This window comes from Erpetoichthys calabaricus, chromosome 3 (genome assembly GCF_900747795.2).
Source record: "Erpetoichthys calabaricus chromosome 3, fErpCal1.3, whole genome shotgun sequence".
In the NCBI taxonomy this organism is placed as follows: domain Eukaryota; kingdom Metazoa; phylum Chordata; class Cladistia; order Polypteriformes; family Polypteridae; genus Erpetoichthys; species Erpetoichthys calabaricus.
In genome coordinates, this window is record NC_041396.2 from 229,794,417 (window position 1) to 229,814,638 (window position 20,222).

Consider the following 20,222-nt stretch of genomic DNA (forward strand, 5'->3'; position numbering starts at 1 on the left):
GGGGTGGGGTCATTTGGAGTTTTGAGTGATGAGGTACATTCACAGTCAATAGAAGACTTGTGCGTGATAAGAGCCAACACTGTCAGTGTACACCAAACACTACTGATAAACAACTGCTAAAAACTAAGAACTGCCGGTACTCCATACCAGTGGACCAGCCTACTTCAAGACCTGAGTTTGGCTTAGCAGGATTCCTACTTTGTCTAAAGCAGTGCTCCGCAACCGGTGTGCCACGGCACACTGGTGTGCCTTGAGCCGATACAGGTGTGACGCGGTCAAATAAGACAATTTTCTAACTAAATAATATTTCAACGGTCCTCCTTAGAAACACAATAACGAGAATACGTGCAATGAAATATTCGCGTAAATAGCCTTTTAAAGGTTTCATAATTTTATGTGTCATTTCTCTGAAATAATAAATCCCATCGCCTGTCGCCTACGACGTAGACCCTACGTAGTCGCCAGACAACTCCGTAGTATGCTTTGCTAGGCAGAGCGCTCCGTGCCCTCACCTAGATTCAATTCAAGCCGACGTATTAGTCGTGCTACCTCGCATTCACTCGTCTTGCGACAGTAGTTATCACTCATTACTATTAGTTGTGTTGCTGAATTGTGTATGGTTAACGTTCTTCGTGTAATTCATATTTAGTTTTATACCCCTTTAAATATGGATAAATTTTTACGTGGAAAAGATTCGTCTTCACGTACAGATGATGAAGAACCCAGCACAAGTGTTGCAAAAAAAAACAAAGAAGATTGTGAAAAGGAAGTACAACGAAGACTACATTCGATATGGATTCTCGTGGTGTGGTGACGAAACGGCTCCAAAGCCACAATGCATCATTTGCGGCGATCAGCTATCAAACGAGGCAATGGCACCCAGTAAAGTAAATCGCCAGCTAAATTCAAACCATCCCAGTTACGCCAAAAAAGACAAACAACTCTTGTGTATGCATCATTTGCGGCGATCAGCTATCAAACGAGGCAATGGCACCCAGTAAAGTAAATCGCCAGCTAAATTCAAACCATCCCAGTTACGCCAAAAAAGACAAACAACTCTTGTGTTAATTAAAAATGATAAGCGGTCATGCTTAAAAGATCTTGACCAAGAACTTCGGGTTGCGCTGTCAAATATTGAGCCAAATATAAAACTTTTGTGTTCATTGAAACAAGCGCAGGTATCACATTAGTCAGTCATTATGTTATAATAATTATTAAGATTGCATAAAAGTAAATATAGTATAGTTTTTATGTATGTATACTTATAATAAATGTATACTTATAATAAAAAATGAAAATTTATTGTAAAATTTGTGTATTAAATAAATATCTATATATCAGTGGCGTAGCTGGAGATCATGTTGTCCGGGGCGGTGAAAAATTTGACGCCCCAAAGCTGAAAGAAATGTTTTTTTTGCGCCTCCTCAAGGAACAAAAAAAAAAGTAAAGTACCGTAGTTTGGACGCCCCTAAATAGCTGGCGCTCGGAGCGGATTCCCCCCCTCCCTTAGCTTTTGACGTGCCGCGGAATTCTAGGAAGAACTTTGGTGTGTCGTAGGTGAGAAAAGGTTGCGGAGCACTGGTCTAAAGCTTTGTTATTATATTTGTCACTTATACAGTTAACAAATTTTGGGATTATATTGGTGATGTCAACATGATGCTGTGTAATGTGGTAAACCTTGTTCATCTGTTGACATTTTGTTTTGTTTTTCCATAGGTTCTAACATATTTTTTTACTATTGCCATGCTCATTTTCCATAGTCACATAGCATGGAAGTCACATGATGCATGTAATCATCTTGTCCATTCTATAAAAGATGGCATGTCCAGGCATCCTTACTCTGGAGCAATAGTCAAAAAGAAATAAACTCTAACCTAATGAAAATTAAGTTAAAGTAACCTAACGTAGCATTAGGATTATTTGGTTACAAACATTTTGGTGTACAATTAATTTGGTTTCTTGATTTTTGGTTTGACAGTCTCCTGTTGTTAGTCTTTATAGTTCTCTGATTTTTTGCCTGCTCCCTGACATATTAATTTTGCCTGTTTCTTTGTACTTTCATTACCTGGTATTTATTTCTCTTTTCCTTTGCCTCTTGACACTAAAAACCCTACACTCTCCTTAAAGGGTACACTCATGGTACATATCAATTCAAGAGTGCACAGCAGTGACATCAGAATGACAAAACATATAATCTATTGGAAACATAATTCAAAACAGTATGGAAATGAAGTGACCATAATCTGATGATGCCAGATTCTTAACAATGTGTGGCAATTTATAGTCACCAATCAAACTACCACATACAGTATATCTGTGGAAGTTACTTAGTAAATTTACTGTTTAAAGTAATGAACAATGTAATGCAACACTGATTTTCATGAAGTAAAAATACATGCATTACTTAAAAAAAGGTACAGTATGTGCTAGGAATGTATTTTAATAGCACAAATGTTTGTGATGCACCATCTGTTAGAATGAGAAATGCAATGGATTTTATTACTGCATGCATTACAAAATTCATTCCAATAGATGGTGTATCACAAACAATAACGCTGAGGTCTACATTGATTACTTAGATTTCAACCAGTCTTAGACGGGTAGCACAGATAGTTTATTACATTCAATTAGAAAATTGTATAATTTGGGCCTGTGCTCTGGAGGTTTCTTATCCCTCTCAACAGAGCTTTCAAGGCAATTTATAATAGCTTTATGACTATCAGTTCAACTAGAGCAAAAAACAGACAACAGTGAAAATACGTCCTAAATTACAAGTTTTGAACATAACTATGGCTAAATAATTTTTTTTTTTTTTACTGTAGCCATATAACACTGACTATAACAATCAAGAAAGGTTTTTAAAAAGTAAAATTAGTTGCACAATAATGGATGAACACAAGATCAGTGCCACTAGCAGTAATAACATGAAGATGATAATAGATAGATAGATAGATAGATAGATAGATAGATAGATAGATAGATAGATAGATAGATAGATAGATAGATAGATAGATAGATAGATAGATAGATAGATAGATAGATACTTTATTAATCCCAATGGGAAATTCACATTCTTCAGCAGCAGCATACTGATACAATAAATAATATTAAATTAAAGAATGATAACAATGCAGGTGAAAAACAGAAAAACAGACAATAACTATGTATAATGTTGAATGTTAACGTTTACCCCTCTGGGTGGAATTAAAGAGTCGCATAGTTTGAGGGAGAAACGATCTCCTCAATCTGTCAGTGGAGCAGGACAGTGACAGCAGTCTGTCGCTGAAGCTGCTCTTCTGTCTGGAGATGATACTATTAAGTGGATGCAGTGGATTCTCCATAATTGATAGGAGCCTGCTGAGCGCCCTTCGCTCTGCCACAGATGTTAAACTGTCCAGCTCCATGCCAACAATAGAGCTTGCCTTCCTCACTAGTTTGTCCAGACGTGAGGCGTCTTTCCTCTTAATGCTGCCTCCCCAGCACACCACCGCGTAGAAGAGGGCGCTCGCCACAACTGTCTGATAGAACATCTGCAGCATCTTATTGCAGATGTTGAAGGACGCCAGCCTTCTAAGGTAGTATAACCGACTCTGTCCTTTCTTGCACAGCGCATCAGTATTGGCAGTCCAGTCTAATTTATCATCCAGCTGCACTCCCAGGTATTTATAGGTCTGCACCATCTGCACACAGTCACCTCTGATGATCACTGGGTCTATGAGGGGTCTGGGCCTCCTAAAATCCACCACCAGCTCTTTGGTTTTGCTGGTGTTCCGGTGTAGGTGGTTTGAGTCGCACCATTTAACAAAGTCATTGATTAGGTCCTTATACTCCTCCTCCAGCCCATTCCTGATGCAGCCCACGATAGCAGTGTCATCAGCGAACTTTTGCACATGGCAGGACTCCGAGTTGTATTGGAAGTCCGATGTATATAGGCTGAACAGGACCGGAGAAAGTACAGTCCCCTGTGGCGCTCCTGTGTTGCTGACCACAATGTCAGACGTGCAGTTCCCAAGACGCACATACTGAGGTCTGTCTTTAAGATAGTCCACGATCCATGCCACTAGGTATGAATCTAATCCCATCTCTGTCAGCTTGTCCCTAAGGAGCAGAGGTTGGATTGTGTTGATAAAATAATAAGTAATAAAAGAGCACTGTGCTGTGGCCAGAACAATTTTGCAGAATAAAATACATCACAGATAAAAAAACAGCTTTTCACACTTCAGCAGGACAAGAACAGGCTCAATGATCAGTGTGTGGCATGTGCCTTTGTGACTATTCTGAGATTTAATTCAAGGTAGTAGGGTCACTGCAGCAACAGCTGAAACCGTCTATTACAATTGCAGATGTTATTATGTTGTGTGTAAGGGAGAACTGGGACTATCTGCAAAATGCACTTTTAATGGAACTGAGGCAAATAAAAAATCTTCTGAAGCTTGCCTTTTTTACAGATGACGCGTTGACCTCTTTAATCCTTTTTGACCACTGGTTACTTTAAAAAGTTTTAAGTCTTCAATTCATAAATACTTGTATTGCTCAGTAAAGTGCAGAACACGGAGTGGCAAGTATCTGCCCATTTTTAAAATACAAAATACAAGTAATTTTAAAAAAATGATTTTTTTAAGTATGCCTTTGTTTTGTTTTCTTTTTGTAATGTAATTAATTTTAATTAAAGGATTTAAACCTTTATATTTTTACTAATGATTTTGTTAAACATAATTTAACTAAACACAACCTTTCTGGGAATGTTTCCTTTATTTAAATAATCTTATTGTGTTGTGGACAGTCACAGTGCACACCCATGACTGCCTGTAGAGGAATGTAATTTAATTATATTTCATAATCTTTGAATTGCTAGAATTGTATAAGATATTTTATGATATTTAAAACTGCATACTTAAAATGTAAGTGCACTTCTCTTTTATTTAATCTTTTGAACTCTGTAATAGTTTAGCTAACCAGATAAAAGAGGAAGTGTTAGTACAGACAGGAGGCAGTTTGTCAGAGAGGGGATTTTTCTGCAGTCAGAAGAGCGGACAGAATTAAACAGCAACATTATATTTTAGAAAGGTTAAGCTCTAATGGTCATTTTTCTGGATTCTATACTTGTACAAAAGCAAAGCCCTCAAACCAATGGTTATCGTGGTGCATGTACACCTTGTGAACATGTAATGATATGATCTGCAAAAATGACATTGGACAGGGAGCAGCTAGGGTTGTGTACCTCGACCCTGGTAAGATTTGAAAAGTCATCAGCTTAAAGTGAATGTATCAACTGAATTGAAGAACCAGGAAGAAGAAGAAGAGGGGAAAATCAAGAAGACCATGCTGTGAGACAAAAAATGTAACCTCAAGTGATTCAAAGCCACAAACATTGGATGTGTTGGCCAACATCATCTATGGCAGCTCCTGAAATATTGCAGGTTGAATGTGTTGATTTGTCACACCCATTTACTTTAGTTTGCTTTTCTTTTTGATACATAAAGAATATTTAAGAATGTAAAATCTATAATGACTGAATAAAAGTTTACTGCTTCGCTTGTTGCTCTATCTTGCTTTCTTGGGTATTGAGAAAAGAGCAGACATCCTCTTATAGGAGAAGTGAAGCACAATAGCAGTCAATTCTGGGTGAAGGCAGTCCATAGTCCCAGATGCGAGCTGTGTCTTCCTCCAGACACACGTGTGAATCAACGTTACGAAGAATCTGGTCTTGGGAATTAAAGTATTTAATGTTTTAGGAGAGGGTCACCCCAAACCCCTTCCACGATAAAACACTGACACTCATGTAGTATGACATCCCCTGGGACATCTCTTAGTGCTGCTCTGTGGCATCGTGGTGGTGCTCTTACCACTGGCAACATGCTGCTAGCCAGGCATCACTTCATCACTTCATAAAGCTGTTTATGATTATTTCTGTGCGTTTATGTGTACATGTGTAAATAAAGCTTTAAAGCAGGGATCTCAAACTGTTGTCCTGGAGGGCCGCAGTGGCTGCAGGTTTTCATTCTAACCCTTTTCTTAATTAGTGACCTGTTTTTGCTGGTAATGAACTTCTTTTGAATGAATTTTAATTGACTTGTCTTTGAAGACTCAGACCCCTTAATTGTTTCTTTTTCCTTAATTAACAGCCAAAAATAATAAAATATGAAATTAACCAAAACATGACCAGCAAACTGTGACCATCATATAATCAGCGCCTAATTAAGCAACTGGTTGGAGTGAAATTGGTTGGAGTTTGAGGCCCTGACTTGGCTCACTTCACATTTCGTTTCTGTTTAAGGAAAGAAATGAAGCAATTCAAGGGAACGATGAAGAAATTCCAGGCAACAAATCTTAAAAACACAAGTCAATCAAAATTAATTCAAAAGAAGTTTATTACCACAAAAAACATGTCACTAATTAAGAAAAGGTTAGACTGAAAACCTGCAGCCACTGGGGCTCTCCAGGACTGGAGTTTGAGATCCTGCTTTAAAGGGAAAGAGACAGCACCAGGAAGGCACCAGGTACATGCAACCTCCAGGACAGAGATATAGCCACACTGTGAGTAAAAGACGGCCTACATATGTTAATGTGAGGATGTAGTTGCCACTAGGGTGTGATATACCATATGTATGTTCTGGATGCTCCAGAAAAGCAAAATACAAAGACATAGGATAAGTGAGAGACAGTTATACTGTGTGTAGGAATGAGGCATCTGACCCTCTCATTGGAGAGAAGGTGAAGACAGAGAGAAAGGTGAAAGATTGCAGGATCTGCTAACGGGTACAGGAAGCAGTGTACCAAAAAGGAATATATGGGATTGTGGTTCCTCTTTAATAAGAACAGGCAAAATGGGTGCTGCCTGATAGACCCAGTTAATTAAGGGCAACTGACGACTAAGGGATGGAGGGACACCAGGAGCTATATGAGGTACTCTAGTGTTCTAGCTATAGAAACAAGTGAACAATTCATACTGTATATAGTATACTCCTAAAGTGATTTGAAATCGAGACCACTATAGATCATCATTATGTAAAATAAAGTGTGGACCAGCACACAGTCATCACATAGCTTTGAAGTTCATAACCATTTAGGAACTTGAAGGACTGAAACAGTCCATTGCCAGGCCTACTCACACACATGTCCATGGGGCCAGTTTTGAGCTGCTATTTAACCTAATAAATGCATCTTTGGGAAGTGGGAGGAAAACAAGAATACTCAGCAGGTAAAACTGTACAGGCATAGGAAGAACATTTAAATTTGAAATAGATAACGACAAGATGCAGGACTCCCAAAGCCAAGCATCATCACTGTTTTCCATGTTATACACTTGCGCACAGTAAATGCCTCGCAGCCATAAATGAATGCCCCCCCCCCCATCCCAATATGGTCCTTTAATAAATAAAAAAACAATCAAATATTGTTTTACAGTATTTTATAACTAGCACATTAAACATCATTTTATTAAAGGTATGATAGGTCCAGTCAGGACACAAGGCAGATAAAAACCAAACTCAGCAGCAATGATGGGAAAGGCAAAGACCGCCTGGAATTAGACTACAGTTCACTGTGCATCATAATTTTACTACAATTACCAAAAAAAGGAAAACATAAAAGGAAGTGAAAAAATATACATGAGGTGCTTTTTAAATTAGCCGTTTTTCTGAATTTTGAATGGAACAAATATGAATATGGGAAACGTAAGTTGTGGTGCTCAGTGTTGTTCTGCTCTGTACATCACTCCTTCATGGTAGTTTTAACCTCTGGCTTAGTTTAGGACTAATCAATTATCAGGAGTGTTATACTATTGGATCAAAGCAACTTACCTGTACATTTGGTTAATTGAATCCATTCTTTTCTTAAATTTATTAAGAGGCAGACATATAGCCAAGAAGAATGAATTAAAATTTTTTAAGGGCCAAAGTGAATACATTTGAGAATGTTTAGGATGCTAAAAAAAAATCATATTGCTAAAATGGAAACATAAGGTTGTGAGCTTGACCTTCTGTAACCCTAGAAGGTAATGCCTACAAGGACAGAGACGAGAGACAAGGTACCATTTTTTAAAAGGCTACCAGCAATAACAAAGCTGACAGAGAAGAAATGTAAATCTGTCTTTGACAAATTATTATTTGTGGAAGACATTCCTTTAAACTAATAAATGAGCTAAACTTCTAATTTACTAGTAAGTAGATTAAAAATATCATGGACACTGGTCTCCCTGTATCTTAGTTCAGCCACTGGCAGGAGATCGTTTCAGTACCCCAGCATAGGCTTTCCCAGTAAGGGTAAGACATACGAGGCCTCAGTAGACATACAGAACATGCCATCACAGGCAACACTATTTCAAAGTTTAATCTGTACAATTTGAGGATAATTCCTATACATTTCACTTATACAAAAAGCACTGTAACATGAGAACTCATGCAATATAAAGAGTACCGGACAATTTGGTACGTGGCACTCTGCTGCAAGTCTTCTTCTGTATTAAAACAGAATATGGGCTCAAAATGAGACCACCTCTCCAGGGGAAAAGCTGCATTGTGATCTAAGGATTTGGTGGAAAAAAACTGAGAAAGTAGGCCATGCACATTAGCCTACCTCAAGAGCATCATGGGACTGAAGAACTGTCACCGTCTCAGTAGTATCATTGTTATTCAGGTCATTTTCTTCATTTTCTGGGAATGTAACAAGACTAGGCTCCTTTCGTACTGATGCATGCTGCAATTCTCTGCATTAAATATAAACATTTAAATATTAATGTAAACTAAGAAATATATCACATTTAATTTGTTCAAAATTGATAACAATAATAATTATAATAATAATATTAATAATATTCTACTTTACCACTATTGTAAAAGAATACACCTACCTACTAAGGTACTTTGCAAAATAAAGAAACCAGCTAAGTAAAAGAAGGGTGCAGCTTTATATTGAAAGCAGGTGCTTGGGCAGAAATGCGTCCATTGAGATCATTGAAGGGTTTACATCCCATTGTGCTTAAGGTCATGTAGATGTATGCTCGACAGACTTAGTTATTCATTGTACTGAATAACAACTGCTCAAAATCAGATGTCAGTGACTCTGAGAGACATCTGATTTCTGCAACACATTTCACAGGAGCTTCAGTGATGAAAACTGAGGTGAAACAAAGTGCGCTAACCGACTACTGCATGCACATAAGATTTCCTCTTTGTGTGTTGCCTGGATTTACAATTTGATATTGTGGTCCAAAAGTATTTCTAATTATTGCAAAATTTACAGCAAGTGAAATATTCATCATTTTGCCAATTTATTTTTGTCTGTTCTTTATTTATATCACTGCAATCAAACAATGAGTAGAGGTTGGGAGCATGCGCTGATAGCATGTTGCCGCACCTACCACACAACGAACCACCTGGGCTGGGACCCGAGTGCAGTGAGTGACACCTCAGCACCACACTGGAACAGTGTGAAGTTTAAAGTGGCTGGAGTGCCAATCCTGCCACCAACCCCCATGTTTTTCCTATAAATTGGAGGACCTGCTTGCACGGCTGGATGCAGATTAATGTCATACCCAGGATGGAGAAATTGCAGGTTAAGGGCCTTGTTCAAGTGACCAATGGAGTAGAGTCACTTCTGGCGTTTATGGGATTCAAACCAGCAACCTTCTGATTACCAGTGCAGATCCCAAGCCTCAGAGCCACCACTCCACCCTATCATTCATTACAAACACAATATTGTAAAACATCAATCTGACAGATTTCATTTTTTAAACTAAATTGTTCATGTCCAGATGTGAATTATTTTCAATATTTTTAAAAATATTAAAATATATATTTTGCAAAAACAAAATATCAAGAAAACAGAAGTATAGTAAGTGATACTTACGGCTGCAAGGGTTTTACTTTGTAATTTAGAAAAGGGCTGCAGATTTCAATAAACTGTTCAGGCTTCTTAGGTGGGTTTTCTGCAAATATAAATTTGATTAGATCGATGAGTTTTTTTATCTCATTAAAATTCATTACCATTATGTTAAAACAAATATTTTTTTTTTGCTTTTGAAGTGCTTTCTATTTTTGTTTTGCTTTCTGTTTTTCTTATTGCATCTTGAAACTTGAACTTTGTTGAACATGTGTAAGTCAAGTCAAGTGGCTTTATTGTCATACCATCCATACAGTATTGCAGCATACAGTGGCATGAAATAATAGTCTCCACGACCTCAGTGTAACACAAGTAAAGACAGATAAAGAACTATACTATAAAATAACAAAATAAATAAATAATAGGTAAATCAATGGATAGTAATAATTTTAAATACATAGTAATAAATAAATAATTATAATAAATAGTAACAGTAAAACTAATAAAAAAACAACAGTAGTGAAGTGTAACAAATGCACCACATATAGATTCACTACTATGGTCAGATCTGAGAGCAGGGGGGCAGCACAGAGTTCCGGTCAGCATACATACATCCACCGTTGCCTTCTCCCATCCACTTATCACAGTCCTGTAAAATAAGATCTCCAAACAAACGAGGATGAAAGAACAGTATGCAATCAAGGAAAGAAGCATGGCACACATAGCAGACCCAGAAGGAGAAGAACTGAAAAGGGGAGATCCAATTAAGATTGGAATGGATACACTGATGACTGACCCTCCAACTCTGGACCATTTGCAATGGAGATTTCCACTTCTCACTATTAGATGGATTGATGTCACAGAAAACTAAAACAAAACTAGATTAAAGAAAGAGGTCTTTATAATATTAAAAGATAGAAAGTCAGAAAATTTCTAGCAGGAGACAGGGCTAATTAAGCAACAACATGATAGAGAAGTGAAGTTGCAGAGAGATCTGGCAGAAGGAATATTGTATATGAAGTAAGAAAAGAATATTAATAGAGAAACAGAAGACAAAGAACCAGTGATTGACTACACAAGAAAGAATACAGGATAGTCTGAGAAACTGTGAAGAATTGTACAAGGGAGATATAAGGGACAGAGATGACAAATGGGATTAGCAAGCAGATTTGTATTGCTGCATGTAGAAGGGGTGAGTATATTCATCTAAAATTTTTAAAGAAGGAATGGATTTTTTTTAAAAAAGACTACTAAGAGATGTGTGCAATGAAAGGAGATCATGCCATGGGCTGTATGTATCATTAAGGCTTAGTGGTAATTTAGCTTATAGGAAAACAAAAAAGAGATACCTTTTGGTTCATCAGTGACAATAATCTGCTTCTTTTGACGTATCAGTTTCCATCTTGGAACAGCAGGAGGCTTTGGAGGAACAGCAAGGGGGCCAGATCTTGTTCTAGTCACTAATACTGGATGACTGTATAGATGGGACAGCCCATACTGGCGCAGCTTCTCTGAGGAATCAGCCTGAAAATACACAATTATAGGCATCTTGATATAATCATTGTACCTTAACACAAATGCACTCTAAATTACATGGGGTGTCATGTATACTGTAAAACTTGCTTATGCTTGGAAATGTGCATAAGCTATTTCTTATTCAAAAGTTGGGATTTATGAAACCCAAACTTGGCGTTGAAACTGGCTTAAAGTTATGGGGTGTTTGGGATATGGAATCCATTAAGTCTTATGTGAAGTATGGAATCTCTAAGTCCAATGCAGACTTTTTTGGTGTTTTGGCATTTTAGCGACTTCAGGCAGTAGGTTAATGCAGTGAACAAAAAATCTTGTTAAATTTTACATGTCAATGATGCATCAGTCACATGCTGATGTCCATTCAACCATCCATCCATCCATCCATCCCTCCCTCCATTTTCTAAACCCATTTTTTCTAAACCTGCAAACAAATAGGGATTGCATAATTTCTGCATAATGGTCTCTGTAATGTAGGCTCCAGTTCAGTGCACAACTCCAACACAACAGCTCTAAGATGTCTAAATCAGCTTACAAGTCAGACATCATCACAAAAAATGACATACTATAAATACCATGAACAAAATATAACTGAAAGAAAACTTAGTGCTTTTAAGTTTGTCAATGTAATTTAATTGTGGTAAAATAAGTTCTTATTTTAATTTATTGTTATTTTAAGAAATTAGAGAATGCATGCATAGTGTAAAATTTGGGTGCTAATTAATTAACTGACTTGAGAGTTGGAGTGTTTTCTGGTATTTTTTTGCTCCATCAAAATCACATTTTTGTTTTTTAAATATTTAGTCACACAGGTAAGTGTGATGAGTGATAAAGATTTGCTCAAAATGTCACGCTGCTGTTTGAACAGGCCAGCATAAACTGCAGTCATGCGCACTACCGTTTCATTCACTGTAGTTCTGAATACCAATGATCTGTTTTTCCAAGAGCATCTTTCAGGGGTGTAAAAACTGGAAAATACTGAATTCAACATATTCAAGATGAAATAACCCTTATCAAGCTAAATCTGAAACAGTGTTTTGAAACTGTACAGAGTATTTCTGTATCTGTTTAAGGATTGGCAACGTGCATGTGAGAGTTGCTTTGGGCAGGACAGATTATGGCATTCACTGATCCATTCTCTTAATCTGCTAATCCAGGGATGCGAAGAGAAACAATCCCTGAACAGAATGCCAATCCATTGCAGGGTGAACACACATATACACGGGTCGATTTAGCTCCTCTGGACACTCTAGACTTCACTGTATGTCAATAGCACACATTCAGTGAAGTTTCATTTTTTGCATTCTCCCATGGTTTAAAAATAAAGATGCCATTCAGGAACATGGACAAACTGATGTGGTGATAAGATGATTCAATCATAAATATTCAGACAGGGAGGCTAATGGGATGTTATAGGGAGTGGCTTAATGCATACATGGATGCATAATTTAAGTTGATTTGAGGTTTAAAAAGAAATTCTTACTGTTGTGACCTGGCATACATGTGGTTTTATAAATCCAGCATTTTTTGTGTGTGCACTGTTTTTGCCTTTTAAGCGAAAACAAAAAACTTTAGTATGCAATCTAAGCAAGGTTTTATACATGAAGCCAATAGTTTTAAAAAAAAAACTTTTAAGTTATAAGCATTATATACAGTGCTGAGCTGTCAACAGTATCAGCTTCCTTCTATTATGTTGAAATATCATCCATCTATCTATCTATACATTTTAAACCCATAATTCAGTTTAGAGCAGCGCTTCCCGATTAGGGGTGCTCTCACAACTGTTACTGGGGGTGCCAGAATTCATCGAGGAAGAAAAATGAAAAACATTACTTGTACAAAATCTTAATTTATCTATCCATTCCTAAATAATTAAATGGGCAGGCCATTTCGTATCAGTGCAATATGCTGCTTGTTAAAATGGATGACTTCTGCTCTTATGCGCACTTAGTGCTGCGTGGGTATTATGAACTAGATAGATAGATAGATAGATAGATAGATAGATAGATAGATAGATAGATAGATAGATAGATAGATAGATAGATAGATAGATAGATAGATAGATAGATAGATAGATAGATACTTTATTAATCCCAAGGGGAAATTCACAATTTAGTCATCATTGCATAAATTTTTCTTCACCATAGAAATTTAAAGACTAAATTCAACTTACATTCCTACCAAAGATATTTCTGTCAACTAAATAGAACCTACTTATATCCAAATAGAACTTGAAAAGATATATTTTTTCGAATCTGACCGCGCATTTTAGATCGACTTGATGCGCACTACATCGAGCCCGTGTGCTATTGTGCTCTCGCCTGCCTGCCTCAATAAGAAACCGTCTCTTCGCTCTTACTTTTTTACCATTCATTTAATCATGGCTAGTCGTGAAAAAATTAGAGAATGGAAGGAGGATTACACTGAGTATGGCTTTACCAAAACAATTATTGATGGAGTAGACAGACCGCAGTGCATGCTTTGCAATGCAATATTTTCCAGTTCCAACTTGAAGCCATCAAAGCTCGGTGAACATTTACAAATTAAACATGGTGGAAACACAAGAGAAGGGAATGATCTTAATTCCTTGAAGGCTAAAAGGGCACGCTACGACATTAAAGGAACGCTTCCGAAGTTAGGTTTCGCTTCTGTGGATAAGCCCCTGCTTCTGGCATCATTCAAAGTTGCATACAAAGTGGCAAAAATGAAAAAGCCGCACACTGTTGCAGAGACTCTTATCAAACCATGTGTTTTACATATAGTGAAGGCAATCCTGGGTGCAGAGGCCGCACGGTAAGTTCAACAGATTCCTCTGTCAAACAATGTTATCCGAAGTAGGATTGATGACATCGACGCTGATATTCTCGATCAAGTGGTTTCGGACATCAAAGCTTCCCCTGTCAAGATCTCAATTCAGTTAGATGAATCGACAGACATCGATAATTGTAGCCAACTCATTGTTTTCGTTCGTTATGTAAAGGGGAATGCCATTGAGGAAGAATTCCTGTTTTGCAAATCACTCGAAACAACGACAACCGCAAGGGATGTTTTCAATACGGTGAAAAGCTTTTTCAATACTAACGAAATTCCGTTGCAAATTATCGGATCTATTTGTACTGATGGTGCTCCTGTTATGTTAGGAAGCCGATCTGGCTTTGTTACTCTTGTAAGAAATGAAGTACCAGAGGTGACGGTTACTCATTGTATCTTTCATCGCCAAGCTCTTGTGTCGAAGACCTTGCCGGTTACTTTGAAAAACGTAATGGATTCGTGAGTTACAATTATAAATTTTATTTGTGGAAGAGCTTTGAATCACAGGTTGTTCAAAGCGTTTTGTAGTGAACTTAACGATGATGCTTCTATTCTCCTGTTTCATACGGAGGTCAGATGGCTTTCTAGAGGTCGAGTTTTGACAAGGTTTTTTCAGCTCAGAAAGGAAATCGAACAGTTTCTACGAGAACAGAAATGTGACCTTCTGCATTCTTTCGATTTTCCTTATTTTACACCATTGTTGGCATACCTGGCAGATATTTTCCAACATCTCAATGATTTGAATTGTTTGATTCCGGGAAAAGAAATGAATATTGTGACTGCCTGCGACAAGCTGCATGCTTTCAGGAATAAGTTATTGTTGTGGAGTTTACGTATCCAGAATAAGAATTTCGCTAATTTTCCTTCGCTGGTCTTAAATTTTAAAGACAGTGTCAAAGAAGAAATCAGTCAGCACCTGGAAAGCCTGAAAGAGTCATTTGACGGTCATTTCTGCCCAGGAGATCTGGAAGAATCAGAAACATGGATCGTCAACCCCTTTGCTTTCAAATTAGAAAAGATGAGAGATGAGGATGAAGACAAAAAACATTTAATTGAGATGCAAGCATGCCAAGCAATGAAGCTGCTTCACGAGTCCAGTTCACTCGAAACCTTTTGGTGCAGTGTTCAAACTGGGTATTCAACTCTTGCGAAAAGAGCATTGAAAGTCCTTGTCCCATTTGCCACCACTTGGCTATGTGAATCGGATTTTCCATCTCTACTGCACATCAAGAATAAATATCGTGACGCACTGAACCCCGAAAATGACCTACGCATTTCATTAACACATAAAGAACCACGTTTCGAAGAGATAATTACAAAGAAGAGGCAGGAGAAAAGTCAAAGAACGTAAACAACATAAAATTTTCAAACTATTTATTCCTTCTATAAATTTCTTTATAAAGAACATTGTTTCATACTTGTATTTTGTGTGGTTGAGGTGTGGAAGGCTGCTCTTTCCACCCTCTTGTTAGCTGTGCATAAAGTATCCATTATTCATAAAGCTTCAATTGGTGATCTGTTTTTCTGCGTTAACCTCATATTTTTTCATACTTCTTCTCAAACCAAAGGGGTGCAAAATCGGCCTCGTCTATCACAGGGGGTGCGAGGGTAAAATGAATCGGGAAGCACTGGTTTAGAATAAGATGTCTCGGGCACGGCCATCGGGAGTGTGTCTGTTTGCGGTGAGACTGTCAACCACTTCGAGAGGTTTACTTACCTTGGCAGTAACATTCATGTCTCTGGTGACTCCTACCTATGAAGTCAGTAGACGGATTAGGAGAGCATGGGGGGGTCATGAGGTCACTGAAAAGTGGTGTGTGGCACTCCCGATATCTGTGCAAAAGGACAAAGGTCCAAGTCTTCATAGTCATGGTGCCTCGTGATTTGCTATACGGTTTCGAGACAAGGACGCTCATTGTTGAGGACCAGAGCAGCTGGACAAGGCCAAGGGGACACCCATATAACACCTGACTGTGGCAGATAGATGGTAATTTCCAGGGAGTGGAACTGGACCATGTCTCTGCCTTTTCCAGGTGTTGTCCCAAGGTGTTTTGTTGTGTGGTGGGAGTGGCAATGTGCTGTATCAGTGCATGTTTCCTAACCTGAGCTGACCTGACCTGAAGAGACTCCCTTTCAAAATACATTTTATACCTTACAACACCAAGTATTTATATCCCTTTGGTTTCAACCTTTATTTTGTAATAGAATATGTGTTGCATTTTTTTTAACCGTCATCAGGAAATGTAACAAAATTGTCACGTTCTTGTCTTCAACATAATATTCTCAAACCTGCTTAACGGAAATCAGGGTTGCAGGGGTCAAAGCCTACTCAGGCAACTGTGGTGAAAAGTATTACCCAAGTGTGGATGGGCCACAGTCCATCATAGGGCCCACTTAGACATGGCTAATATGGAATGACCATTTCACTCAGCACCTACGTGTTTTGCGATGTGGGAGAAATACTGGAGTTCCCACAAGAAAACACATATAGAAGTGTGGAGAGGGTAAAAAGTTTGCACAGATAAGAACCAGAGGTAGGATCTGAGCCCAGGACATTGGATCAGTGAAGCAGCAGTACTAAACTCTGAGCTGCTAAGCAGTATTACTTATTGAGACCTTTCGTACGGATTCAGACTCATATCTGTGAAAGCAGGTGTGAGGGGTCTAGTCTAATGACAGTTCATGTTATTTATCTGGAGAAAGAAACCCTGGAAGAACAAGGTTAATTATACAATGACCACTGTGTTGAGTATTAAATCAAATTTAAAAAAATGATTGAACAGCACAATAAATTAAGACCATATGAAATCACTAACTTCTAAAAATGTTCTTTCAAATAGAACATTTTTTACTAACAATTAAAATGCTATGCATTCATCATACCATCGAGCCAAGGACAGAAATCTTCTCAGAAAGCTGAAGAGGTAAAAAGCTGGCACAAACAACCATTTGTGGGAGCTGAGATCCTGTAATACCTAGTAATTAATGATAAGAAATAACCATATATTTAATTAGTAAAAACATATAATACAAACATAAAAAAATGCAATGATATATTCTGTATAACACCCTTCAGTCAATGTAATTAAAACAGATTTAAGAACAGATAAAAAATACAGAACTGGCTTTCATTTTCACATGGCTTGAAATGAAAATATTGACAAAAAGTCAAAATATTCATTAGCCCTAACCAACCACCCCGAGTCTGACAGGTAGAGTGGCTGGCTAACTTAACTATAGTAAGCTACATTTAAGTTGTTAAACAAATCTATATAATTCTTAAAAATACTCTAATAATGTATAATATCATGACTAATCTGATTGGCTTTACACATGGACTGAATGGAGATTACTGAAAAATAATTTGATTTGAATTTAACTACAGTAAATCAAATTGGTGATTCAACAAATCTCTAGTCATTTATCAATAGCCATGATGTAAACTGACCCAATGCTCTGCATATTTATTCAGATTTATTTATATACATATCTACATACATAAAAAGCTACTGAACTCCTGATTATATACACAAATAAAGTCATCCTTTCTGATATTTTTCAGATCAGTCAGGAATAAATAAATCATATCATGCCCAATTCCAATTTTTCTAAATATTAACAAATTTATTAAGAAGAAAAAGATGTTTGAAAATTGAGCTGCTGGCACACTGAAAACTGTGAATAAAGTATTTCAAGTGAGTGCTAGGGCTGTGATGAAAATGAAGAGAGTCCTCCATTTGGATTGAAGATCTAACAAGAAAACAAATCAACCACAAAATAACATGAATTCTCCTACTCCTTTCCACAATTGCTTAACAGCAGTCCATTTAAATGCACATGCACTCAAACAGAACTAATGTGGACTTGCCAATTGACTTAACGTGGGAATGAAACTGGAATGCCTGGAGAAACTCCACGCAGAAGTGTCAAACAGCAGTGCAAAACACTGCACAACAACTTTGATTACAGGTAAGATTTTGGTTTGATTTTTACAAAGACTTTAATTAGATAGATAGATAGATAGATAGATAGATAGATAGATAGATAGATAGATAGATAGATAGATAGATAGATAGATAGATAGATAGATAGATAGATAGATAGATAGATAGATAGATAGATACTTTATTAATCCCAAGGGGAAATTCACATACTCCAGCAGCAGAATACTGATACAAAAAACAATATTAAATTAAAGAGTAATAAAAATGCAGGTAAAAACAGACAATAACTTTTATTAATGTTAACGTTTTAACCCCCCCCCCCCCCCCCCCCCCCCCCCCGGGTGGAATTGAAGAGTCACATAGTTTGGGGGAGGAACAATCTCCTCAGTCTGTCAGTGGAATAGGACAGTGACAGCAGTCTGTCGTTGAAGCTGCTCCTATGTCTGGAGATGACACTGTTAAAATTAAGCATGCCTATGACTTTTTGTTTAAGTAAGAAATTAAATAAATATGCCTTTAATGTTTGATTAGATATGATGTTTATGCCTATAGACAGGGGCGAATTTACCATCAGTGCTTTCTGAGCCTTTTCGCCAATTCTGCATTCCACCTGATAGATGAAAGGATGGAGTATCTAGATGTCAAAATGACCAAGGGGAAGGGTACCACCAAACCCCCCACCCCATTCAATGAAACTTTTGAGTATTAGCAAGTTGGAATGACCAAGAGGGACCCCACCCCAGCTTGATTAAACAGGTTACTATCCACGTGCCAAAGTGACCAAGGGGACCCCTTTACTCCCGGTGGCAATGAAGCAATTGAGTCTCACGGCGAAATAAAGAGTGAGAAATACCATGCTGCATTAAAACAACCTGGTGTCTGTGCACTGCTTTGTGAAAAGTATGATAAACTCTCTGTTAAGGAGCTAAGTCGCTCATGAGCCTGTGGGGGTCTGAATCCAGCCTTGTCTATAGAAGTTAAGGCAAATTCAAACCATTGTACACAGCAGAATTTGGAGTCAGGGTAATTTAATATGTTGGTTTGATTTTATTTAATGTCTTTTCCAGGAGGGGAGAGCTGTCCAAAATATTCAGATTTTACCCTTTTGGGAGAGGTTTTGGAAACTAACCTTCACAAGAAGGAGGGGATATCTGCATATACAAGACAGTACTTAATAATAAAAATAATTCACATTTACATTTACATGGGGAGCCACTTCAAGCACCACTAATGTGTAGCATTCTCCTGGATGATGCAACGACAGCCATTTTTGCTCCTTTATGATCATCACACATTGGCTGTTAGGTGTTGAAGTGGTGAGAGTGATAGTCAATAAGAGAAAGGAGATGATTAGGGGGCCAGAATGACAATGTAATGGAAGGCAATTTAGCCTGGACATCAGAATACACCCTACTCTTTACGAAGGACGTCTAGGGATCTTTAATGACCATAGAGAGTCAGAAACTCAGTTTTACCTCTCAGCTCCATTTTAACAGCACAGTGTTGGGACCTACATTCAGACCACAGGGTAAGCGCCCTCTGCTGGCCTCACCTGTTCCAGCAGCAACCCAAGCTTTTCCTAGATAGTCTCCCATCCAAGGTGCTGGCCGGGAACCAAATATGCTTAGCTTCTGGTGGTGCATGTGATATGGCCACTGACTACTTTTCAGCTGTGTGCAAGCGATATCAAAAACTATTTATTTCTCCATCCTAAGTTAAAGAATTAATTTACTATTTAGGAATAATACATTAAAAAAGCTATCCTGTATTCGTATCTTCTTTGATAAAAAGGACATTGATTTTTGTGTAAGGCATTAGAATATTGTTTTTAAGAATTGGTATAATTTTCTAAAAATGCTGAAGCATAATGCTTCATACTATTTACACATCAATCTATCTGTTTCTTATGTATTAAGACATGCATTTATTTCATATTGTCTGAAATCTTTATAACATTTTCTACAATAAAGGTTCCCATTGCTGTCTTTTGTTAATTAAACTGATTCCATTGCCAATGTCCTTCAAATAATCAGATCTGTCACCGTCTCTTTCTGTCCTGGTCTTTATTAGTCCACATGTCTGAGTTGCTCCTGCATAATAATTATTTAGCTGGCA

General features: G+C 37.6%; 1 protein-coding gene across 2 annotated transcripts in view; it reads right to left on the reverse strand.

Annotated features, from left to right (window-relative positions):
- Positions 1–20,222, reverse strand: part of adgb (androglobin) — a 225,479-nt gene that overhangs the window by 147,641 nt on the left and 57,616 nt on the right. For both annotated transcript variants that reach the window (XM_051924853.1, XM_051924852.1), the window contains exons 10-13: positions 17,047–17,138; positions 11,172–11,346; positions 9,850–9,928; positions 8,578–8,707 (exon numbers count right to left, since the gene is read on the reverse strand). In XM_051924853.1, the coding sequence (XP_051780813.1) occupies positions 8,578–8,707; positions 9,850–9,928; positions 11,172–11,346; positions 17,047–17,138 (476 nt within the window). The remainder of the gene's footprint in view (positions 1–8,577; positions 8,708–9,849; positions 9,929–11,171; positions 11,347–17,046; positions 17,139–20,222) is intronic.